Below are 21,491 nucleotides of genomic sequence, written 5' to 3'. Positions count from 1 at the left end.
ATCCGCGCGCTCCCTCTGTGACGGAAACATCTGAGACAGCTGAGGGATTTGGAGCAGAGTAACTGACACGAGGATTAATCTCACGCGAGCTCGTCTAAAGCCGCATCCATCCCTCCATCCCTCCATCCATCCTCCCGCGAGGCACGTTCGCCGGCAGAGGACGCGGCGGGAAGCGCGCGGTGCTCCGGTCTCTCCTGGAACAGGGAGATACCTACCTCAGCTCGGTTGCCACAGCGTTAAATGCTCGGCTGTGACATCGACAGTCGACCAGTACCGAACACCGGCTTCCTCTCTTTCACATGGGCGAAGACGAGGAGGGGTTCAACGTCCGGACCCGCCGCGGAGGAGCCGAAGAGAACGGAGGCAGCAGCGAGGGGTCTCTGGACCCGGACAGAGAGAGGAGATATGCCGAGCTGTTCGAGCAGCTGGACCTGAATAAAGATGGCAGGGTAGACATTAACGAGCTGAGGACCGGACTGGCCGCTCTTGGTTTGCACCAGGGAGAAGCAGAGGAGGTGAGGAGACGGGACAGGTGCACACACACACTTAAGTCTTAATAAGAGGCTTTATTATCCTGCAGGAAAATGACTGGTACCAGTATTAACACGAAGAATATAGCAAGAAATGTAGACTACATCTGTTATATAGACGGCTAAATGAGAGATAAGCCTAACAATATGTTACACCAACTAATTTCTATAAAGAAGGCTAATGAAGAAGAGTAGGCTAGCTAGGCTACTAGTTCCTCCAGGCAGGAACATGAAGCTAGCACTGAAGAACCAAAAACTGCAGTTCCTCTAATGACCACTAGAGTGTGGCTGCGACAGAGAGTCAGTCCCCATTGACTCCCATGTTGATATGGCAAACTTTACAGCAGAAATAAACATGTTTACATAGATTTTATGTTCACAGCCTGATGGACAGTGATGCGTTATAAAATAAAATGGCGCTACTTTTTTTTTTTCCAGTAGCCTAACTGAAATAATAATTGAAAAGTTACTGTTTCCCCCGTTATAATGCCGTTGCCGTTATTGACAATAAAATGCGCCTTTACTCGAGTTACTTGACTCAAGAAGTCCCGTCACAAAATAATACATACATTAAAGTGTACAATACTTTTTTTCTCAGTCAGGTGGGTTAGAGAGGTGAGTCCAAGTAATTTGACATATTTGAGCATTTTATAAATAAGTAAAGCAACAGTTAGGCCTACTTTTCCTGGTAATTAGCTACTTATAGCCTAATGTAGTAATTTAGTTGCTAACTCGGTTATTTTTTGGGGAAAGTAACTGGTAGCCTAACTATTACTGATTATTTTGTAAAAGTAATGTGCCCAAGACTGCTGATGGAACAATAGTTTTGGTGTCTACTGGATAGCTGATTTGCTCCTTCATTACAGCTGTATGGAGGATGGATAACTATTATACTCATTTAAAGTTTGGTTAAAAAATGAATGGCATCGAGCCTGCGAGTGACACACAGCCCTTAGCCAGTACTGAAGTCTTGGCTCCATAGGCGTCTCTCGTCTCTGTCTGTCTTTGTGGCTTAGGCCTATTAGCAGAGAGACGGCAGTGGAGGCACAGGCAAGCTGGTGACAGTGTAACAGCCCACTTTGCCCTCAAAAAACCTCTCGCAATCTATAGATGGCATCACAGAGGCTACATCTATGTATACTTACAGTCCATGGTTCATAGTTTCATTAGCTACTCAAATATACTGAGCCTCATGTGAAATGAACCTTTGACTGCATTCCAGTTTTTAGATTTAAATGTCACATCATTATGTTAGGTTTCTGCGATTTATAGACAACACATGGAAAAAAGACTGCCATGTAATCTGTCTCTTCTCCTGCCTGGAATACTTAACATATACTGTACTCTGCCATCATTAATAAGACCACTTTGTGGCCGGATGCCTAGCAACAATATTCTCACATCATGTTTAACCACCTGAATGCCGGAGTGTTACGAATTCACCTGAGGAAACTAAGTTTTAATCCTAACTGTCAATCTACCGTGTTCAAATTGTGGTCTACAATTTCTTATAGAATCTCAGAAACCCTAACAAAGTCTAAAAAATTATAATGTGGCAATCATAAAGAGATTTATGAGTCTTTAATCTTATAGTAGCCTATCACTCAACCAGCATAAATGCCTGATAAGCATTCAGGGATAATTTGCACATTTGATCATTCATTTTAGGTATTCCATCCAAACCTTCATAAGCCTGATATTTAAAGTAACAATTATCAAGTAGGGATGTCACAATTACTTATTTTCGCAATTAATTGCGGTATTAAACACCACAATTAATTGATTGTAAAGATTCCTAAATACCATCACTTTCCAAAAAAAGATTATGTATGAACCGTATCGGCAGATGTGCTGCAAAGTAAAGGTAAATGCACAGATACTGGTCCATTTACCTAACGTAACATTGAATTGGTAGGAATTTAAATGCTAGAGTGTCATTTGTAATAAAAATAAATAAAAAAAAAGATTAAAATTAACTTAAACATTGGTATCGATGACAATTAAAGCAGAAGTGAGTGATCCGGTCGTTTTCGCTAATGCTGCGTTCCAGGCAGGCTTTTGAAATCGTAAATTACAGCTTCAAGTCACAACTTACGACTTTGTAGCGTTCCAGGCAACCCACTCGTGTTTTTCCGACCTGTTTTACCGGTGAAAGTCACTATAACGGCCACTCGTAACTTCCGACCGGTGAACTCGTACCAGATCGAACTGGTACCACTTCACGGTCGGAAAAATACGAGTTTCCTTGAACGCACCATAACAGTCCTCGTCGCTACGTCACCACATTCACGGCGTTCCTTGGCTGCACACACAGCCCTGCATGCCGTTCTCTCTCCTCATTGGATAAAAACTGTAGGATACGATAAATGTTTTCTCTTCGGCTCAGAGCAGAGCAGAGGGACTGAGAGACCCGTGTTTCAGTCCAAACACTCTATGTAAGTGATTGCTGTCGGAAGATATAACAATTTAAGACTTATATTAACACAAATATATCACTCACTTCTGCTTTAATGACTTGAATATTTCAATCACTTCCCCTGGGAGATGAATAATCGGTCATATTTTAATAGATACTTTAAATATTTTGTTTAAATAATTAGTAATGTATATTTGAACTATATTTGATTTTACACTTTAATAGTGTTGTGAAATTAATTAATGCATAATAATAATCGTAATACCGTGATTATTTCTCTGACAATAGGCCTAATCGTACCAAGAAAATCTATAATCATGACATCCCTAATATCAAGATATTTGGACTGGATTGTGAGAGATAATAGCCTAAATATTGGATATTGCCTAAAGATAAGGAGATGTTACATGCAAAAAAAATTCTGAATGAAACTTTTCATAAATGCAAAATTTTGAATGTAGAACATCAGGAACAAACCTGAATATGGAAGCAGACGTTGAGCCTGGGAAGCTTCTCAGCAACGTGCACAGACCTTTCTGACTCACCCTGAGGTGAAATGTTCTATCAATTAAGTATGAGAGTGGTGAGTGTGTGGGGTTACAGTGGGGTTACCCTGTTTCCCTCATCACAACCAAGGCAGCCACAACAGTGTCAGCATCACAGGACCTTGGTATACAAACGTCACAGATGAAGTGAAGTTGTTCCATCCCAGTGGTCTTAACCTCAAGTTGGCAAAGTTTCATTTCATTATCATTCACAGGGTGATAAGTTCTGAGCCAGCCACACTCTGTATAGATTGCCCTCTCTCAAAGGATAGGAGGAAAAGTTACACCTCTCCACTGCCACTGTCAAAAGTTTCAGAATCCAACCACAGATTTCTTTAAATATACATAATGTGCTGTTCTGCCTTTTAACAGTAGTATGAGTAGTTGTACCAGTCAAGTCCCGGGGGTGAGAGTGTCATTAATCAACCTCTAACGGTTGCTAATTTGTGTGGCCTGGTTTTGACACCATATAAAGACGGCCTGTTCCAGTTTGCAGAGGAATTGAACCCTTTATGGATGAATATTTTAACAGTCTGTGTAACACAAATCCTGTAACACTTCTGACCTTGGCTGTTAGGCGAGCTCCTTTACATCATTTTACATTTGACTGCATCAAACAGTAATTTGATTTGTTGTGATTCAAGATGTTTCTTTCCTCCAGACGCCAGACCTAACCCACCACCCAGACCCAGACACAGAGACTCAGACCCCTTCTCTGCTGCAGAGCTGAACCCTGTGGTTCGCTTTATTTTTGTTTTCACAGGAGGAAAAAAAATGGAAAAAGTCAGGATAAATAAGAGTTTAGTTTAGATTTTATAGATAAATATTTCTTCTTTTTACCTTTAAGTTTGATTTGGCCAATATTCCATAACATAACATTGTGTCTCACTAATTTTCCTGCAAAGCAAACGAGCTGCAGCAACTCTGTCCGAACAGCTCTGACCCAGAGACATTTCAAAACTTAACCTTCAAGCCATAAAAGACCTTGACAGTGGAAAACAAAGAAATCCTTTGAACGAATCCAGGATCGGCACCAAACTCTCCTCGTTCACACTCTACTCTGCTTCTCTGTCGTCCATCCTCCACCAGCTCTCACTGAAGTTTTCAATTTCCTGGAAACAAACAAGTATCCGGCAACTGAATCCAATAAACCTTTGTGATGAGTCACTCTCTATTTTACAGGTCTATAATTCCTAAATAAATTTATAATGTAACTTAGCAAAGTAAGTCATGTTGTTATGTCTCTGTACAGTAAAATATGGAAGCTCTGAGAAAACATTTCTACAGAGAGGGAACACACAATTTATACATACCTTATACCTTTAACAAATTAAACAGTTATGTGCACTTAGTTTAGTGTGTTGAGTTCGGTACAATAGACATAGATAGATATAAAAGTATAGATACAAAACAAATCAAAACAAACACAACTAAGCAATGCTTAGTTTTGCTAATGCAAAGACACATTTGACCGAAAAGGCGTAGCCTGAATTTAGCATCAGCTTATTTTGCCTACCCTTCTTAAATTAACATTTTCCGTTCCCTCATTTAAAACATTTTGACAGAACAAAAAACCTGAATATTCTACATGAGCACACTGGTATTTATAATTCAGGTTTATATTTATTAAAGGAGCATTATCGCAAATCCAAATTCTTAATTCGGCCACTAGATGGAGCCAGGTGAAGCTTATCAGATATAAACAAGTGGGCAGCTGTCAGAGAGAGAGAGCAGCCTCGTTTAGTCCCCCCCCCTCCTCCTCCTCCTCCCTCCTCCCTCCTCCCTCCTCCCCCCTCCTCCTCCCTCACCAGGCTGAATGAACGTGCAATCGCGGGAAAAAGAAAACTCGCTAGTGGAAGCGGCAGCTCTACGTCGCGCACAACCACAACAACGACAACAACAGCAACTGCAACTTCCTCCTCCTTAATAACGCTGAGAGGACAGCTGAAGAAAGACACGGGACATGGAGACAAAGTGTTCTACCGAGCGATTCAGTGACTGTAAGCAGCCTGACACTGCTACATTACTATTTACTGTTGCATATTTGTCCGGTTCGGAGGTCGGATTTGCGAGTTCCGAGTGCAATTGAACGCAGCAAGCGCCGGGCCGGCTTGGATCATAACAAAGACAAATTCTGCATTTGCCCCACAGACACTATACTGTTGCCGATTTTTTTTGTAAATTTAGTTATGGCTCCCCCCGACCCATCTTTTGCATATTTCAGCTTATTTTATGCTATTACTGCTGTATTTGCGATAATGCTCCTTTAATAATATAATTTTTAAATACGTTTTTGAATCTGTTACACAGCTTGATTTCTAATTCTAGATTATTCCATTGTTCGACTCCTTTAATTGATATACTCTTTGTTTCACATGTTCGTACCTTTGCCATTGTCATAATCCCTATAGTCATAGCAGTAGGTTCGCTACCTTTATTTGTCAGTGTAAGCTATTTTTAGAACGGCGGAGCAGAGCCACCAGCTGCTCAGAGCTACGCTACGGAGGCTAATGGGATTTCTTGGTTTCCCTCATCAAATACTCAATCCAACAACTCCAAAACGCTCTGGTGGACAAGTTGTGACCTGGACATTCACCACGCTATGAGATAATAATGCTGATGTTTTTCAGCAAGCAGTCTCTGCATTTGCCTCGAAAACAACTCTGCCTCGTAACGTTCCGTTATTATCTCATAGCGTGGTGAATGTCCAGGTCACAACTTGTCCACCAGAGCGTTTTGGAGTTGTTGGATTGTGTATTTGATGAGTTTGATGAGGGAAACCAAGAAATCCCATCAGCCTCCGTAGCATAGCTCTGAGCAGCTCACGGCTCTGCTCCACCGTTCTAAAAATAGCTTGCACCGACAACCTACTGCTATGACTATAGGGATTATGGCAATGAGCCAATTTGCCAAAATGTTGAACTATCCCTTTAAAGAAAACTGTTTTTCCGTTGGTGATTTTTTAATGGCCTTTTCATCTGTGACAAGGAGACAAGTGGAAATAAGCTTATGCAGATAAAACTATCTCTGTAACCGTGCTTGTACTAAGGCACAGAACTCTTAACAATGCCTGAGTGTATTTTTCCTCCTCTCTGTGCACAGGAACTAGTTGTGTATTCTCTGTCTCTCTTTCTAGAGAGGAGAGGTTGTGTTTGCAGACAGGTAGGATGTGTTTTACTTCTTGACTTTCACAGGGAGCACAGAGCCTTACATCCTGTCCTCACTCATCCCCCCCACCTTGCCCACCACACCTCCATGCCATCTTCACCTGTGCACACCTCCCTCCACCATCTCCGCCCTCTGTCTCCACCCTGCTGAATCCTCTGACGTCTTTTTTTTGCCGCAGATCGTCCTCGAGAGCGACATCAATCACGATGGCTTGCTGGACTTCCAGGAGTTCTCTCAGTACCTGTGGGCTCACGAGAAGAGGCTGCGGCTCATCTTTCACAACCTCGACCGCAACAATGATGGTGCGTGCGGGCCGGGCATGCAAAACATACACAAATATACACACACACACACACACACACACACACACACACACACACACACACACACACACACACACACACACACACACACACACACACACACACAAACTCTCTATCCACACCTGTTCCTTGTTTTTTCATGAGTAAACATGAGACACATTGAATATCCTCCTTGGACTGGACAAACACCTTCTCTTTCTGCTCTGTAGGTCGAATTGATGTGGCAGAGATCCAGCACTCACTGCACAAGCTGGGAGTGGAGGTCACCATGGAGCAGGCCACCAGAATACTGCAGAGGTGAAGAGTTTGTGTGTGTGTGTGTGTGTGTGTGTGTGTGTGTGTGTGTGTGTGTGTGTGTGTGTGTGTGTGTGTGTGTGTGTGTGTGTGTGTGTGTGTGTGTGTGTGCAGGCAAATCAAAACTAAAATTAGCTTCCTTGTGATGTCTGTCTCCTCCACTCACACTGGTGTCATGTTACCGTGCATCTTTTTGTTGTTGTTGTTGAGAGAGTTCTTTGAAAGGGTCTCTCACAAAACCACATTTTGACCTTAAATTTTGTCCTTAAAGGAATAGTTCACCAAAAAAATGAAATTCAGTCATTAGTGACTCACCCTCATGCTGATGAATGAGTTTTTAATTCCTCAAAGTGCATCTGGAGACCCGGAAGGCCGGTTCGTAGTCCAACAAAAACTTTATATGAGAGTAATAGGGCCTGACACAAAAACGTCCATAAAACTACACAAAAACCATTTAGTATTCCTCCACACTGCTCGTCCACTGCAATCCAAGTGTCCTGAAGGGATATAGTCCTGAGTTTACTCGAAACAACGTCATTGAAGCAAGTCCGGTCACGTCCGCGTGCGTCGCGTGAACGCGAGAGCGTGCACTAGGCAAATTCAATACAGGACTGTTTAGGCTGTAAAAATGTCCTAAATGACGTCATTTCGGGTAAACTCTGGACTATCTCCCTTCAGGACACTTGGATTGCAGCAGACGAGCAGTGTGGAGGAATATTAAATGGTTTTTTGTGTAGTTTTATGGACGTTTTTGTGTCAGGCCCTATTACTCTCATATAAAGTTTTCGTTGGACTACGGACCGGCCTCCCGGGTCTCCAGATGCACTGTGAGGAATAAAAAACTACTCCGGAGTATTCATCAGCATGAGGGTGAGTCACTAATGACTGAATTTCATTTTTTGGTGAACTATTCCTTTAGGCTGGATTGCACCAACAAGATTTAATTTAATCTAAGATTAGCTCTAATCAGAGATCAGTAAAACTAGATTTAAAATGAGTTAATCCAGGTTTAAAATTAACCAGAGCTCTGTTGAACAATTTAAAATTAATCTCAGTTTAGTGAAACTCAGTTTATATATTTAAACTGAATTTAAACGGATCTTAAACTGATTTAAATCAATAGGGACAAGTGTGAATATCGAATTACAAATTAAATATGTAATTACATTTTCAGTTATATAAATAAATAAAATATATTCCCTCCGCTGAAAAAGAGAAGGGGAATAACTGTTAAATTAATCCTAGATCACAGTTTAAACCGGAGTTTAAAGTTCTGGTGCAACAGAATTAAAAAAAAATTAAACTGAGGTTTAAAAAGAGGTTTAAATTTAATCTGTTTTAATTTTAAACTAGGTTTAAAATTTGGTGCAACAGAATTTAAACTTAAACCATGATTTAATCTGGTTTTAAAGTTAAACCTTGTTAGTGCAATCCAGGCTTAATCAGTTCATCCATGAGGTCTAGTGAATGTTTTTGCCAAATTTTTAGAAGTTTTGTCGTTGTTCACCCACACAGATGTTTCCTTATCAAACCATGTGTGTGTGTGGGTGATGTGTGTGTACAGATTCAATTTTGAGTGACAGCTATCTGACGGTCTGATTAGTCATGTGTGTGAAGGATCTTGCAGGTTCAGTGCAATGACGCAGGTTTATGAATGGGCTGTTTTTAATACAGCTATCGTCCAGTAAATAGGCCCTCCTCATTTTGCAATTTTTCAAAGCATTCTGCTTAAAGAGGGATGTAAGTCATGTGATCAGTGATGACACAGTGCTGTCTGTGTTCTCTGTCTCCAGTATGGACAGGGACGGCACTATGACCATAGACTGGAGTGAATGGCGAGATCACTTCCTGTTCAACCCTTTCCATAACATGGAGGAGATTGTCCACCACTGGAAACACTCCCATGTGAGTCATCAGCTCCCAGGTTTAATTATAATAACAGTAATTACATCTCAAAGGCGTTTACATTTCTGAAAAGAGAATCAGAAAGTGGCAATATTATAATCATAAAAACACAACAGCAGGAGAGAAGTAATGTATAGATGAGAGATGGTTAAGCAGCATATGGTGTTAACTAGTTGCTGTGTTAATTAATATTTATAAACATAGACTTAGATTGATGTGACATTTCTATTGACATTAGTTCAGAAGAAGAACTGTAGACCCTATAACCTTTGTGCCTTCAATTCCTGACGTTTCAGATGTTTGACATTGGGGAACATCTGACGGTGCCAGATGAGTTCTCAGAGCAGGAGCGGCGCTCGGGTCTGGTGTGGAGGCAGCTTGTTGCTGGAGCCATGGCAGGAGCAGTGTCCCGAACAGGGACCGCTCCTCTGGACCGCCTCAAAGTCTTCCTGCAGGTGGGTCGCTTTGTTTCTCTAAAGTAAACTGTACTTTATGTCATTCAATCGGCTCGGCTCTGATCGGCTTGCAGTGGGAACGCCAGACCCGGGTCAACCCGAGTGTTACATCAGGTCGAGACTGTATCTAAAAAAGCAAACCAGCGCATGTATTTCCTTCGGAAGCTCAGGAACATAAACGTTGACTCCAAGTTCATGGAAATGTTTTATTCTTGTTTTATTGAATCTGTCCTGACATTTGCTTTTATCTGCTGGTTTGGGTCAATTAACCTGAAAAACCGCAACAGGCTTCAGGGCATAGTCAGAGTGTGCAGTACAATTGTTGGTACTCCACTCACAGACATCACTCTAAAACTAAAAGGCTGAAGATGAGAAAACACAGTCAGTTAGTTAATAAATAAAAGTACCAGAAATGATGACATGACATCATTTCTAGTACTGTAACATGGTTAAAGAAAGTGACATAGTGGCATTACTCATTATCGGTGGTCATGTTTGCAGCTTTGTTAACTAAGTAGCTAGTTTTGAATGTGGCATACGTATTACAGTCTCTTATCATAACGGGTAAGCTATTCCAGATGCGACTGCCTGCGACTGACAGCACTGTCACACACGGTACTGAGGCGGTGGGATTTGGAGAGTGATGATTTGGATCCGATGAGAAGAATTTCACTTTTATTGCCATTGAGTTTTAACTTGTTGTTTGACATCCAGTTTGTGATGGTTTGCAGGCAGTCCATAAGGGCTAGTAGTGTCCGGTTTGGTGGTGATGTAGATTTGGTGTAAAATGCACAGGATGTTGACAGTATTAGCAGCTGTAGCAGTTGTAGCAACATTTTAAGTCTGATGCTCACTCTGCTCTGATATTCACTTACACTCAGAGAACAGAGATGAAGCACATGGTGGGAGGTGTGGGTAGGTGGTTGGAGCCTGTCCAACTCCTCCCATGTTCAAATCCTGAAATATCACAAACCATTTAGATAACAGAGAATAACTGAAACTGATCAGCTCATTTGTTATCATCAGTTTGTGAAGCGAGGTCGTGAAATAAATGACTAAACAATAAAAGGTTTGAACCCATTCACCTTAGCATTATTTATTTTACACTAATATAACTAGAGTAAGTGCAGTGCTCAAGTAAATGTACTTTGTTATTCTCCACTCTTTGTAATGAGATGAGCGTCCTGCCCTTTCTTGTGTGTGCAGGTTCATGGTTCCACGTCTCGAGGCATCAATCTGTGGTCTGGGCTGAGGGGGATGGTCCAGGAGGGAGGTGTCTCCTCGCTCTGGAGGGGAAATGGGATCAATGTCCTCAAGATTGCACCTGAATCTGCCATAAAGTTTATGGCCTACGAACAGGTCAGCACACCAACTTATACTGTACATTTCTTCAATGTGAAGATGAAGAAATGTTCATCCAGGGGAAACCCTGCCTCAGATACAGTGAAGCAACATTTCCATGTACCAATTACTGTGTATGCCTTTGCACGTCCTTCTCATGCTGCATTGCACAGTATCACTGATTCTCGTCTGTGTCCTCCCAACATCCTCCTCCTCCTCCTCCTCCTCCTCCTCCTCCTCCTCTTCCTCCTCCTCCTGCTCCCTTCTCTTCTCTTCTCTTCCTCCAGATCAAGTGGGTGATCCGAGGCAGTAAGGAGGGGGGCAGTTTAAGGGTGCAGGAGAGGTTCATTGCTGGCTCTCTGGCAGGAGCTACTGCTCAGACCATCATCTACCCCATGGAGGTCAGTGTGAAGTTTGTGTTCATTTATCAGTCATTTCAGCTCTATGATTAGTCTCTTCCTTTTCTCTGTATGCTATGTACATACTCAATCTTTAATTGCTAGGTTTGTCTTACCTAAAATATGAATGAATGCAAATTAAGCTGAGGCGCAAGCACCAATTCAACTCAGCTTGAAGACCTGGTTAGTTAAAGTGTGGAAGCTGATGCACACCTAAAAAATCTTGAAAAACAGGTGCGTTGGAGCATAGGTAGGGAGTGAACAAAGGAAAAAAGGGTCTCCCGCACACTGTCAAGTCACTTGCAAAAGACTTGGTTAGTTGAAATTCAGAACTGCATTCATGTTCTCTAGTGTTTTTGGTAATTTGCTGCCATATGAAATCTGATATACGTATGTAGGGTATCTGATTCTGCAAATGATGATACTTTAAGTTGCTACAGTAAGAAATGTACGGCAGTTAATCAGAAAATTGTAGCAGTATTTTTGAATTTGACTGCAGCAACAGTTTTGGCCACAGTCTTACATATGGCTCCTTTAAAGGGATAGTTCACCCAAAATTCAAATTCCACTCATTATCTACTCACCCTCATGTCGACTAAGGGCTGGGAGAAGTTTCAGAGTCCTCCGTTCCTTCTCTGAGTTACAGGGCGGCTCGGCGCAGCACTGCATGTCCATATGACGGTTGCGAACGGAGCTCACTTTTCTTCGTCCAAAAAGACACACAAAAAGACTCTAGCCCAGGGGTGCTCACACTTTTTCAGCCTGAGAGCTACTTTTAAAGTGACCAAGTCAAAATGATCTACCAATTTTTGGTCGTCCAGTTGGTCGGACTATGCGGCGGGGAGGGGGGGGGGGGGGGCAGCAGCTGCATTTACCGTGCGCCCCTGTCTGTATGTGAACCTGTGTCTGTCTATGTGCGGGCAGAGATGAGAGATGGTGTTTTTTTTAATAATCATGCTAGCTTTTCACCATCTCTCATCTGTCAGCTGTCAGCCTCTCAACCTGCCGCCTCTCTCGCGTGCGCACCGCACGTAAACACACGTGAGGAGAAAAAAACTTTTTTTTTTCTGTTAGTGGGAAACACTGATCAAGCTGTGCGTACGCACAACTCTGCGCAATATTCCATTGATAAATCACACCGGACCCAAGAATGGTGCGGACATGAACACACCTCATACTCCACCCCCAGAATGCCTCAGCACAACCATAGTGGTCAGCACGTGCATAATTAAGTAGCCATGTGCGCTCTGTGGAGCGGCAACAAATTAACAACAAAGACAACGGGCGGAGAGCTTGATTCACCCGGAATGATGCTTCGGCGGACCTGCCCTCGCTTTTGAGGTCGGTTCTTTTACAGTCTATGGGTCGGTTGTGAGAAAAATGCCTGCTGTCCAGACAACTGTGTTTTTAATTTTTTTTTTTTGTTCTTCATCACGCGATCGACCCAAATGTCTTCGCGATCGACCGGTCGATCGCGATCGACGTAATGAGCACCCCTGCTCTAGCCTGTCCAACTCCTCCTATGTTAAAATCTAACATGTGCGGAAGCTCCCAGCACTGCTCTTCCTGGTCCGTCCAAATCTTGCGCGATTTGCATTGACACCCTGTTCACGACTCCGCAATCGCGCGAGATTCCGGCAGAGCAATACTGGAAGCTTCCACTACAAACAAACTTAAAACATATACTTATTTAATTTTTTTCGGAACAATTTCTCATGTTGGGGCTTCAATACAAGAGGGACATTACAGACGAGCACTATGGAGGTATTTGGATGTTTTTTGGTGTGTCTTTTTGGACAAAGAAAAGTCAGCTCCGTTCTCAACCGTCATATGGACATGCAGTGCTGCACGGAGCCCCGCTGTAACTTAGAGAAGCCACGGATAACTCTGAAACTTCTCCCAGCCCTTAGTCGACATGAGAGTGAGTAGATAATGAGTGAAATTTGAATTTTGGGTGAACTATCCCTTTAATCTTCTACAGTAACATCCCCAGACTGAGCTCTGCCAGGTGGAAGAACATCACAGCCTGGAATATCTGATGCGGTTTTATGTGGATTTCTTTATGTTTGTCACAATTTTCCTCTTATGAATTTGCATGAGCTGTGTCTTTTATAAAGACTGAATCAACACCCACTCCCAACTTGGGGAGGTAGAGACAAAGGATCACGATGCAGGACTCCTTCAAGGCACTGTGCCTGGATTGAATACAGGTGTAGGTGGGTGTAGACTGGGGGCTCTGAATAGTGGCTGGAGCATCTTTGAGGGCCACAGTCTGGACAGGGAGTCAGGGGGCATCCAGTAGTTAAAATCAGGACGTCTTTGTCCAGAATTGAGCAGCTGAGGTACAGCTTACATTCAGTAATGTAGATTTGCAGCATTGATTGAAAAGTCTTTCTAAAACTTGTAGAAATGTTTCTTTGCATGTTTCATATTTGTTAGTGTCCAGTTCTTGGTGGCATTCAACCTTTGGTGAGTCTGGAATCTGAGGATTTGATGACAGCAATGATTTCCTCAGATGATGTGTGAGTTTCTCTGTTTTCTCATGAAGACAGAGAACTGTAGTCCTCTAGCAGCTCAGAGGATATATACAGCATCAATGTCATGAGTAGGAAAGGATTGGCTGAAGCGAAGCGACCAGAGGATGTGGAACCATTAAAGATGGGGCTAATTTTTAAAAAAGATGTTGGATTCTTACTGAAAATGCGTTAAAAGATGTGTACACATTGAGGATATGGACAGGAGATCTGACTGCTCAGATCAGAGTTGGATCTTTAGTTTTTGGCAGGTAGAGGAGGTGTTCACAAAAGTTGGGACAGATCCAGGTCGGGTGCTAAAAGGCTCATCAGCTTGAACTTTTCTAAAAGCTCAGTCTTTCTTTTTCTTTGAACTGAAACACGTTGCAATTAGGGCTGTCAAATCGAATTAAAAAATGAACTAATTAATCGCACAGTTTTCTGTAATTAATCGTGATTAATTTATCAACGAATACACTGCATTTGTTCACTTATGACTTCAGCTTATAACGAATATTTATTTATGCATAATCATCAAATTAGTCTAGTATGAACACAAAGAAAGTATATATTCAAAGACTATTTTAAAGGAGCTTGAGGCAAGATCAAGGAATAAAACTCATTAGCGATACAACGGCCGTAGCGGCCGTCAGGGTTACTGCAGCCATCAGCCAAGCTGGTGCGGGAGCGCGCATCAACTCTCCACAGCAGTGCAGCTGATGCTGTGACATTGATGCTGTGACAGTGACACTGTGGCTGAATTGGAAACGGCGTAACGTTACTATACCAGTCAGTGGCGCAAAAAGTGGGTTTGCACTATATGCGGCGCATAGGGGCGCCGCGCTAGAGGGGGCGCCAAAACGATGGGGGAAAAATGATTTTGAGTCGGCATTTTCTGTAGCCTATTTAACAGCTGTTTGTGTAAATGATATGATCAATAACAGAGAGGCATGTCACTAGTTAGGCGCCCCTCCGCTCCCTCACCCCCCCTCCTCTCAGGGCCGGTTTGTGAGGGCGCAGGAGCGCTCTCCAAAAAAAAAAAAAACCCAAAAAAACTCGCCAGTTTTCTTAACTACCGCTCATTTCCACGTCAAGTTAGTGGAGTGGGCGCCCTATGTCACCTTGCTGCTGAGAGTCATGTTGTGTGTGTGTGTCAGAAGAGGCAAGGGGTTGGGGGGGGGTCAACTTGCGACTGCTGAGGTTGTATCAGAGTCTCACGTCGGATGCTCCGCCGGCCCAGAGCGCTCTCATGCGGGGAAAGAAAGGAGGGTTAAGCGCTAAACTCCTCGCCCGTCTCCGCTGAAGTTGGCTTCATTTTGATAATGTTGCTATGGGATGCCCAGCAATATTCCTCTTCTTCCTCTTCAGTGTCCGGTCTCTGGTAAACAACATTAATAAACTGCAACAGGATCACGTTGTTAAAAGGACCCTGGACTGTCGTGATGTTTATAATGAGCGTAGTTTAACGGCAACGTCACGCTGTTTCCAAAACCACACCGACTTCAGCAGAGAAGTGAGTTTAGGTAGGTTTTTAGAGTTAGCCTACAGGTTTAACAGTGGCTCCTGTCATTGCTTTATTTTCAAAATATCATGTTGCTGGCCCTACACTCACAAACAAAACCTATTTTAAATTGTGTATTTTTTGGAGGGTATTCTTGTATTAGAGGTTCAGAGGCTGTAGTCTGGACTGTGAGCAGAGAAAGCTGCCCAGCTTTAATATAACCTAAGCCTGATTGGCTATTTAAAAAATCATTTAAATATTATTTAATTTAAAGGAGCCACTGTAGCCTATAAGATCATGTGTAAGATTAAATTCAGTGTTAAAGGCGCCCAGCAGGGCCGGCTCTACGCAGGGGCAAGAGGGGGCAGCGCCCCCTCAAATAAACGTTTTGCCCACTCAAATCAAAATTTTAGAAGTTGAGAAAGCACATTTTTGTATAGGCCTACTCAAAAAATGTGTACATTACAAGTTGACAAAATTATCTGCAGTAGCACAAAAATCCGACGAAAAAGGGACACTGTCCTGTTCTAAAATGTTCTGTTCTTTTTTTTTTTTTTAGTATTCGTAAGACTAGCTTTCCGTTTTGTAAATCTTGACCATAGTAGAACCCCCCCCCCCCCCCATCTCAGAGTACACCAGAATGCTTCACTCACATGTTAATATCACAAAAATTTTCGGGGGGGGATGCCCCCAGACCCCCCTACAGGGGTTTAGCTACTGACCTTTTTCACCCCCTCTGGGTTTGCAATGCATCTTCAGGTACAGTATATGCACCCCTAACCCCCCATATAATGTGGCTCTTTACATTACGACAGTAAGGACACCCCTGCCCCTAGTTGGACAGGTCTGAAGGTAGAGGCCTAAGACCCTGGTTGGCCCCCCCGGCCCCTAGTTGGACAGGTCTGAAGGTAGAGGCCTAAGACCCTGGTTGGTCCCCCGGCCCCTAGTTGGACAGGTCTGAAGGTAGAGGCCTAAGACCCTGGTTGGCCCCCCGGCCCCTAGTTGGACAGGTCTGAAGGTAGAGGCCTAAGACCCTGGTTGGCCCCCCGGCCCCGAGTTGGACAGGTCTGAAGGTAGAGGCCTGACAAAGTGCAATCCATTTCTCCAGGTTGGGGTTGGACACATAGCCAACAACCCAATTCAATGAAGAAAACACTGTTACTATAAGCACGGAGAAAAAAAAAGTGCTGGAGCATGATGTGTTCACATGATGCCCCCTTCACATTTCTGACTGCCCCCTCATATATGCCTGCCTAGAACCGGCCCTGGCGCCCAGGCAGGCGATTTTGAAGTAAGAAGTAATCCAATAAGCAGCCTATTCAGAATACATTACTTTGAGTCATCCAAATATTACCGATAACAGATTTTGTAATCAGTAATCTGTAGGGGAATACATTTTACAAGTAATCCTCCCAACACTGATTGTAGGCTATATAATAAAATAACACAAATAATATAATATATTCTTGTGTTTGTTTGTTGGTGGGGCGCCAAGCGATTGTTCGCCCACGGGGGGGGGGGGGGGGGGCCTGTGATATGTCTGCATACCCCCCAGAAAGTAGGTAGTTGCGCCCCTGATACCAGTGTTTTCCATTAATCAGCCGCCACAGTTTCGTTTGGGTCCGCCGCAGCAGTCTCTCACAGAAAAAAAGAACAGCTTTCACTCTCTCATCTCTGCCAATCAGCCCCTCTACCTGCTGTCTCTCTCACGACACACACACACACACACACACACACACACACGTCGCGCTTGGATGTTAATAAACAGTAAATGGGTAGGCCGCCGCCTCTGAGCCGCTGGTGCTGCTCGGCTGCTCTAGTGGCTCTGCACTCCTCCGAACACGTCGGAGAATTTCCTTACAGGCGTTGTTTGGATAAACTGACCACGGATGAATCAATCGGCTCATTGTAAAACTATTTATTTATTTATTGAAGTAGCCTAAATATGGTGATTTTTGTACGTACAGAGCCCCAAGGCTGCGCTGCTCACACACACCTGAAGCTTCACTTTTCATTCAAATGAACTAATGCGACTGCCACAGTGCCACTGTTAGATATCATCAATGAGACCAGCATTTATCTCCTAAAAACAATTCAACCAGCCGGCAGAAAACCTCTAAAAACCTGTGGGGAAGTTACTCGGCTGGTTTTCTTCCCTGGGAGGAGAACAGAGGTTGCCCGGCCGATGAGCTCAGCTCCCCGGCTGCAGCCTCTGTGACGAGCCGCTGCTGCCGCTCATGTGTGGCTCTGCACTCCTCCGAAAAATGTCGGAGCAAACCTACTTACAGACGTTATTTGGATAAACTGACAACAGATTGGGAATCTAAACTGTCACTTTCTCGCATGAAAAAATATAAAAATTTAAGAAAGTGACGTTATTTCTCTACTCGCTGCTCACATAACTGTTCAGGCTGCAAGACATCCGCCGACCGCCGCTGGTCGCAAGTGGTGGAAAGCTGTCGAGGACGCGCATGCAGCGTCATTTGACGTCACATCCGCGGACAGCGCGGGAAATTCGGACCCAGAATTGCAGCGCATTTTGCAGCACACAGCCTGTTCAAGGCAACGGAGAGATACGCGAGTGGGCTCATTCTTTTTGGTTTTGAACGCTTCATCGCCCATTAGCAGTAAAAAACGTAAAACGCATGTGCATTTCTTCACAAATCTTGCCTCATGAACCTTTAATGGCTTTCTTTAAACTTTGAACACAGTTTCTCTCCTGTGAAGTACAAATTTGGCACAAAAAAGGCACCTTGCTTATATCCTCCAACAGAAATAATAACAAAACCCAGGCCTACATGTGTTGAAGTGCAGGTTGAATATCAAAACCATCCAGACCACTTAGGCGCATGCACCAACATATTTTGTTTTTCCTTTTTTTCTACCAAGCTGTGCACCGCAGACGTGCACAAAAAAACAACCACATCACACTGAATTTCCCTCTGTAAATTAAATTGAACAGCTATAGACCTATCGGTTCATTGTAAAACTTTTATTTATTGATCTATAGGTGGTGATTTCCTTACACACAGAGCCCCATGCAGCTGCTCTTCTGTCCAGTTCACACATGAAGCTTCACTTTTCATTCAAACAAACTAATCAACAACTTAAACATTCAACAACTAATCAATGAGACCAAAATTAATCTCCTAAAAAGAATTAAACCAGCCGACGGTAAACCTCTAAAGACCTGCGGGTAATTTAATCGGCTCTCTGTCGCTATGTCACCAAAGGTTACGGGTCAGCCGCCACCGGAAGTAAACAAAACAGCGTTGTGTTAATTTTTTTAAGTTAACTTTGACAGCACTAGTTGCAAGACAATGACAAAACAGACAAACCTGATTCCAACCACATTTCATTAAAACCGATGTACTGTTTTACCACAGAGGTAACTCCCCTACCTGCTGTCACCTCACAAAGCACCTGACATCACGAGTAAGAACAGAGGCAAAAAGAAGCAAACACTGATCAAAGTTTTCAATTTGCCAGTTTGTCACAGAGTTGATCCAGAAATTTCAAAGCTATTTGTTAGTTTTGCTGTTTGCTTGTTACTGTAACTAAATGCAACCATGGCTGCAGTCAGTGCTACAATGACCAAGGAGCAGGAAATGGATGGAAAAACTTCTAGTTGTGTCCTCTTTGTCCAGCTAAAGAAAAACCCTGTGTGTTTTTTTTGTCTGTCTTTGTTCTGGGTAGGTGCTGAAGACTCGTCTCACATTAAGAAAGACGGGACAGTACGAGGGAATGGCTGATTGTGCCAGACAGATCCTAAAGACAGAGGGGGTTCGAGCTTTCTACAGGGGCTACCTGCCAAACACACTGGGCATCATCCCCTACGCTGGCATCGACCTGGCTGTGTATGAGGTGTGTGTGCGCAAGTGTCTACAATACAGTGTGTGAGTGGACAGGTTTGAACTGGTTTGAGAATTTCTTAAGTATAAAGGAAAAGCTTGTAATCCAGGCCAAAGAAATCAAGAGGCTGGTCAAATTCTCCAAAGCAGTGGGTGATAAGAAGGGTTTTCCTTTTTTCTTTTTTTTTTACTTTACAGAGGTCATAGAGTATGTTTGAGAAATTGTGTCTATGTTTGTTCATAGCATGTGATGAGAGAACACACTGGAAGCAATAATTAAATCCCAGCTCTACTGCTCTGTACTGTTTGTGTTAGTAGTGGTTTGTTGTTTTAATTCCTATTTTTAGATTGTTCGTCTGAAGTGGCCAAATGTATCAGTCACTGCAGCTTTAGCTGGGAAGTCCAGTCAATAAAAATATCAGGTGGTGAGTAGGAGATGCCCAGTACATGAGGAAATGTACAAAAATAACTTAATAAAGAAAAATAATATAATGTCTATTCATTAAACCAGAAAAATAATTAACATATCATTAACAGTAAAATCACATTTGTTTTTTTCTGTCTCTTATTAGTATTAACAGCTTATTTCTTTGAACTTCTTTGAATTTAGTTTATCCTAAGAGAAAAAAGAATCAATCAATGTTCAGTGAATGACATCCCAGTCCCACCCACACTGCAGTAATGACAGATCTGCAGCACAAATAACTACAACACTTAAGATGTCACAGATTAGAATTTAAATGTTATACTATTTTATTTTTAATTAATTCAAATGGATTGATTTTCTTGTCTTTTTCATCTTTTCCATGTTTGTTGTCTTGCTTCAGACCCTGAAGAACGCCTGGCTCCAGAGGTTCTGTGTGGATTCAGCTGATCCAGGAGTTCTGGTCCTGCTAGGCTGTGGCACCATCTCCAGCACCTGCGGCCAGCTGGCATCCTATCCGCTCGCTCTCATCCGGACACGCATGCAGGCACAGGGTGAGCCGTAGACATAGACATTTTTACAAACTTACTACACTCTTAGAAATAAGAGTGTTAAGTAGAACCGTATAAGGTTCTTCGGCTTGTCCTCATAGGAGAACCCTTTTTGGCTCCTTGTAGAACCTTTTATAAAGATTCCACCTCGGAGGATAGAACCCAACATAAAGGGTTATACCTAGAGCCATCTGTGAAAGGTTATACCCAGAACCCCCAATGAGAGGTTTTACAGAAAACCCTTCTATGGTGTATTGGTTTCACCCAGAACCCTTACTAGGGGTTCCATCCAGAACCTTTCAACAATCCCTGAAGAACTCTTTCTTCCAAAAAAAAAAGGGTTCTCTGAATCAAAATGGTTCTTACTGTTACTTAGTGTTACCAAGAACTAGGTAACACTAAGGGTTCCAGTAAGAACCATTTTGATCCAAAAAACCCTTTAAAACCCCTTTCCTGAAAAAATGTTTTTTCAGAAGTAAATGGTTCCAGGTAGAACCTCAGCCCTTCTAGAAGAACCCTTATTTCTAAGAGTGTAGTACTTCTATGAGCCTGTGTAACATCCATTGCTCCTCTCCCTCAGCCGTCATTGAAGGGAAACCCAAGCTGACCATGGTGGGACAGTTCAAATACATCATATCCCATGAAGGTGTGCCGGGCCTGTATCGTGGCATCACCCCCAACTTCCTCAAAGTCATTCCTGCTGTCAGCATCTCCTACGTGGTGTATGAGCACATGAAGAAAGTCCTGGGGGTGGGGTATTACTAGACTGAGACAAGCAACAAAAAAAGAGACAGAGAACAGAGATGGATTTGCTGGTGGAGAGGCGACGAAGCAGCTTCTCTGTTGTTCAGGAGGAGAAATGAAGAGGAAGGAACCATGGCTCTGCTGTATACTGCACTTCCTGTTGACTCATTCAGGTTTGAGCTTGTGTAACCTGCAGGTAGTTTGCCAGTAGATGAAATTCATGTGTGGAGGTTGGAGAAGAGGACGAGGCTACCATTCAACACTATTATACCACATTCATACAAGCCATACATCAAGTCATCAAGTGTCTGTATTTAACTAACATCTTAAATTTTTTCCACAGTTGAACAGTTGTTGTTTGATAAATGTTTGAGCAGCCACACTGTAAGTGGTTCCACATACAGAAACAGACAATCAGACCAGGAGTTCTGAGGCTTATCAAATGCTAAAATGCTGCAAAGTGGTTCACAACTCGTTAAGTACTTTAAATATGGAGGAAATGTCCAGAAAGGTGTGTATTCACCTGATTAAC

The 21,491-nt window shown here is 42.9% G+C and overlaps 1 protein-coding gene across 1 annotated transcript; it reads left to right on the top strand.

Moving 5' to 3' along the window:
• Window positions 1-299: 299 nt before the first annotated feature.
• LOC310989745 (mitochondrial adenyl nucleotide antiporter SLC25A23-like) lies at window positions 300-20,980 on the top strand (the record flags this gene model as incomplete). Its single annotated transcript, XM_083976891.1, has 10 exons — window positions 300-515; window positions 6,838-6,961; window positions 7,192-7,279; window positions 9,070-9,181; window positions 9,478-9,636; window positions 10,843-10,995; window positions 11,265-11,378; window positions 19,086-19,253; window positions 20,068-20,218; window positions 20,796-20,980. 10 exons carry the CDS (start codon window positions 300-302, stop codon window positions 20,978-20,980), a joined length of 1,470 nt encoding a protein of 489 aa, XP_083833017.1.
• Window positions 20,981-21,491: the final 511 nt, after the last annotated feature.

This window comes from Trachurus trachurus (assembly GCF_905171665.1).
Source record: "Trachurus trachurus genome assembly, chromosome: 8".
Taxonomy (NCBI): domain Eukaryota; kingdom Metazoa; phylum Chordata; class Actinopteri; order Carangiformes; family Carangidae; genus Trachurus; species Trachurus trachurus.
Note: the sequence above shows the minus strand (reverse complement) of the source record. Positions and strands in the feature narration are given on the sequence as shown.